Here is a 4,553-nt window from a genome sequence, read left to right as displayed (position 1 = left end):
GCTGAACCTGCGCGTCCGGAGCCTGTGCTCCGCAACGGGAGAGGCCACAACAGTGAGAGGCCCGCGTACCGCAAAAAAAAACAAAAACAAAAACTAACTCCAAAACCTTATGCATCTATTACTACTCCATGGGGCCATGCCAGAGCTGCTGAGGGACAGGGACCCCACCCAGCCTACACCAGGGACTTATGCTCCACAAGAACAACCTTTCTAGCCCCTAGAACCTAATCTGAAGCATTTTAAGGGCTAGTTTTTGGACTCCAGCCAGCACCACTGGGCTGAGAGAAGCCTCCCTCAGACAGGGGTGGCTGCTGGGGCCGTGCTTCAGCTCCCAATCCTGAGCTCTGCTGCCCTGTTTTGAGGACTCCTCTTCCTGAGAGCTGTCCACAGGCTCCGGAGAATGGGGGTTCCCTACATACTTCTCCTGCTTAATAACCCTCATTGGCTTTGTACTTTCTCAGGATCAAGTCCAAATTCCTTGGTACAGCTTACAGAGTCCTCTACAGCCTGGCCCTGACAGCTTTTCCAGCTTCACTGAGAGGCACAGCCCCACTCTGAGAGGTCTGAGGAGGCTGTGGACTTGAGGCCTCAGGCCAGCTCCAGGACGTCCTGCCTTAGTGGAAGCTGCTTGGTGCTGTGAGGGTGAGCAGGGGCCAAGGCTAGGAACTCTGTTTGGCCTTTTGCTGGGACAATGTTTCTGCAGCACCACACACCTAGGACAACCCTGATGGTGGGAAGAACAAAGGATCTGGAGCCAGAAAGACCTAGATCCAAGGCCTAGCTCCTCTGCTTCTAGCTGTGAAACGTGGGAGGGACTGCTTAACTTCTGTAAGTCTCAGTTTCCTCATCTGAAAACAGGGATAGTAATCCGTCTCCCCAAGGGTTGTGGGGAGGTTGTGAGGCTTGAAGGGAGAGTGAGATGATGCTTTAGAAACAATCAGCACGGTGCCGGGCACAGAGCAGGCACTTAGAAAATGCCAGCCCCCAGAGGGGGATGCAGGGCAGGTAAAGAGGCTGGACTGGGCTCTGCCTCTACGACAGAACTGTCCGGTCTCGAGATTCCCCCAGCTCTGCTACCCCCTCATCTGGGTTCCCTAGAGTCTGCTGCCACATCCCCGGGCAACTCTCCACTTCCAAGCAGGAGACAGGGCAAGGAGGTGGGGGAGGCACGTACTGCCACAGAGGTCGCCGAAGATGTAGTAGCACTGCTCAGAGAAGGTGATCTTGTTGACAGTGTGGCGGATGAAGCCGGCCTTCAGCAGGTTGCTGGCGTATTTGCGGGCCTCTCGCCGGTCAGTGAAGCCTTCCACGTTGTGGTACAGCCAGTCCACCACATCCGAGCCTGAGGGCAAGGCTGCCACTTGACTGGGAGGCCCACCTGACCTGGGCTCTTCTGGCCTCGCAGAAGCCATGAAGCTAGTGCTGATTCCAGCTCAAAGGAGTGGCCCAAGGGAGTTCTTGGCCGCCCCGCCCCCCGGCCTGCCCTGCCCCACTGCTCTCCACCCTGTCCTTCATCCCACCATGGGGCCCTCTCACCGATGAAAGCATTGGGGATGGTAATCTTGAGCCACATCCTGTCACGGACCTCCAGCCCGGATTCAGGGGAGGCCATGGCTTTTACGATGGCGGCCATGTCACTGTGGATGGACAGGTGGAAGTCGTCTAGGCCTGGGGGTAGGAGGCAGAATGGTGAGGCAGAAAGGGGCTATGGAGCTAGGTACACAGAAGTTTGCATTCCAGCTCTACCACCTAATAGCATGGACCAATGTCGAGCAAATCACCGATTTGTTGGACACTCAGTTTCCTCTTCCATAAAAATAGGGACTTTAGTATCTATTTCACAGGATATTTAAAGAGAGAATTAAATAGTGTAAATGAAGGGGCTTAGCCCAGTGTATAATGCGTGCTATGATAATAAAAAGGCAGTCAGTTACTGAGTGCTTACTTTATGCCACACTGTGACTGATGCTTTACTTGTATCCTCTCATTAAACCCCCAGGAACCTGGTAAAGTGCATATCATTAGTCCCATTTCACGAGAGGAAACTGAGGCTTACTGAGTGCTCAGTACAGGTTCAGAAGCAAACTCTGTTTGGTGAGGGTCAGCATCCACTGAGGAAAACTGCAGAGTAAGGTAGCTGGAATGAACCGAGTCTCCTCCTCTCCAGCCCCCTCTGACGCTCAAGCAAGAGGATCCAGGTGGGCCTTCGGCAGTCCCTCCCAGCTGGCCCTGTCTGCTGGGCCCAGGGGTCAGGGTTGGACACTCACGCTCTGTGTCAGGGATGGAGCTGGTGATGGAGGAGCTGGTGGAGGTGATGGTGCTCAGGGAGGGGCTCATGCCGTAGGCAGGGAAGGTGCCGGTCATGGCTGCAGTGTGGGAGACCCAGGCCGCGGGGTCAATGGGCCGGATGGGCTCGCCTGCGGGGAGGATGAGGAGTCAGGGGCTGCCTGCCCTGCCTACTGCTTGGCCCAACAGGGTAGGTATGAGGGTTCAGGGTAACACGGAAGGAAGGAGAGATAGGGCTCACATAGGTCAAGCACCAGCTTTAGGGCCAACTGCCCCATCCACTTACTCCTGGGCAGTGTGAAGCACCCACGTGGACTTGGGTCCCAGCACTTGGCTACAGTCAAGGTGATGGGCCTGAAAGCAAGGGTGTCCCTAGTAAGGGCAGGATGTGCGGAGGCCAAACCAAGCCCCTTGCCTGATAGCCAGAAATACCTGCCCCCTCCTCCCCAATGCCATCCATACCCTGGTTTGTGCACGATCTCCCGCAGTACCCGGACCGCGTCGTCATTACTCATGTTCTCAAAGTTGATCTCGTTTACCTGGGAAAGAGGACCAGGAGTGGGATAAGCAGCTGTGCTGGGGAGGTGGGTAGGGAAGCTGAGTTTGGTGGGCCAGGGGGTCTTCCCCTTACCAAGAAGCAGGGTACAGATGGCATGGACATCTCCCCATCCCTATCCATACCACCACCCACGGTGGGCAATGGTACCTGTAACAGCATATCTCCTGGCTCGATGCGTCCATCAGCAGCCACGGCCCCCCCCTTCATGATAGAGCCAATGTAGATGCCTCCGTCACCACGCTCGTTGCTTTGGCCCACAATGGAGATACCCAAGAAGTTATACTTTTCTACAAGGAGTAACAAGACCTTCAGAGAGGAACCAAGTTCCTACCCAACTTCCAAGTCCCATATTAGAAAAGGGTAGAAAGGGACAAGAACTAACTTATTGGACCTGAGTCAGGCACTGTATTCCACATGCTCAAGCATGCTTTCACTTGATCCTCGTTGGCTATGAGGTAGGGACTCAGTCCTGTTTTACAGAGCAGACAACTGAGGTTCAGAGAATTTAAGTGACTTTTCTAAGCCATGAAGTGGCAGAGTCAGGATTCAAACTCAGATTTAAATTCCAAAGTTGGGGCTCTTTTCCCTACATCCAGCTATCTCCTAAAGAAGAGCACCTAGGGTAGAAATCAGAGAGCAAGAATGCAGTGCCTGAAAAATGGGAAGCGGGGAGGAATCAGAAATCACTTCCTCTAGGAAGTCTTCCCGGATGTCATTCTCTGCGTCCATAGCTCTCTGTGCTTATCTCTGTCATAGCCCTGATCATGAGCTACTGAAGTGATCAGTGTATGTACCAATTTATGCTTATGAAAGAGAACTTCTTGAGGGCAGGGAACGTAGCCTGTGCCTCTCTGAACTCCTCGAGTCTGCCCAGCGTCTGGCATGTAGCAGGTGCTCACGAGAGTTGTTTCACCAGACTCACCCATGTTGAGAGTGACCGTGATGATGTTGAGTGACATGGTGGAGTCCGTGATGCTGCTGAAGGATGAGGACTGGAACAGACAGAGGCCCTGAGTAGCAGGCAGTGCTGGCAGGAACTCACTGCTCCCACCTGGCTCCGCCTCAAGGTGAGCCCTCAGCACCACCTCCCCTCTCAGGTTCTAAACCCTGACCCAAGGGGAGGGGTCTAAGGAAGCACAGACTCTGGCCCTGCCTGGGCAGGAGGGCTTGGTCTGCTCCCACCCACCCTAACATCTCAGCTCCATACCCTCTCAATCCGCGAAACCTTCTGCTTCCGCCGCCGCCGCTTGTGTCTTCTCATCAGGCGTGAAGCGCTGCTCTGCTCTGTGGAGCTGCTGAACCTGTGGGGCCCACAGTCATTCCCCACCGAGCTGGCCCAGCCCTGCCCCATAAGAGGCACCGCAGGGCCCAGGTCCCGCCCAGGGGCCCAGCATCCTCAGGGTTCAGGGCTCCTCCGGGGTCACCTGTCCCACAGTACCCATGAAACCAAAGCCCCACCTGCTGGTGGAGTCATCCTCATCTGAATCAAAGAAGCTGGTGGTTTCCAACTCGCTGCTCATAAGGGTGGATGAGCTGTCATACCCCCCTGGCTCTCGCCGCCGCTCCCCCTTTGCAGTTCCATTTAGCCGGGTTGCTGCAGGAGATGGAGGCAGCTGGGTTCACAGATGCAGGAGAGAAAGAGGAGCGAGGAAGGAGCAGGGGCTGCACTGGGGCCAGGCGTACCCAGAACTCAGGAAGCAAGGCAGAG

At 55.2% G+C, this 4,553-nt stretch overlaps 1 protein-coding gene across 2 annotated transcripts in view; it reads right to left on the bottom strand.

Moving 5' to 3' along the window:
* DVL3 (dishevelled segment polarity protein 3) overlaps positions 1–4,553 on the bottom strand; it is a 16,525-nt gene that overhangs the window by 5,358 nt on the left and 6,614 nt on the right. For both annotated transcript variants that reach the window (XM_024768031.1, XM_024768038.1), the window contains 9 exons: positions 4,304–4,439; positions 4,053–4,146; positions 3,768–3,837; positions 2,993–3,132; positions 2,749–2,825; positions 2,573–2,640; positions 2,268–2,417; positions 1,537–1,668; positions 1,175–1,342 (listed from right to left, as the gene is read on the bottom strand). In XM_024768031.1, coding sequence (XP_024623799.1) covers positions 1,175–1,342; positions 1,537–1,668; positions 2,268–2,417; positions 2,573–2,640; positions 2,749–2,825; positions 2,993–3,132; positions 3,768–3,837; positions 4,053–4,146; positions 4,304–4,439 — 1,035 coding nt within the window. The remainder of the gene's footprint in view (positions 1–1,174; positions 1,343–1,536; positions 1,669–2,267; positions 2,418–2,572; positions 2,641–2,748; positions 2,826–2,992; positions 3,133–3,767; positions 3,838–4,052; positions 4,147–4,303; positions 4,440–4,553) is intronic.

Source organism: Neophocaena asiaeorientalis, unplaced genomic scaffold, assembly GCF_003031525.2.
Source record: "Neophocaena asiaeorientalis asiaeorientalis breed wild unplaced genomic scaffold, Neophocaena_asiaeorientalis_V1.1 scaffold225, whole genome shotgun sequence".
Classification (NCBI taxonomy): domain Eukaryota; kingdom Metazoa; phylum Chordata; class Mammalia; order Artiodactyla; family Phocoenidae; genus Neophocaena; species Neophocaena asiaeorientalis.
Note: the sequence above shows the minus strand (reverse complement) of the source record. Positions and strands in the feature narration are given on the sequence as shown.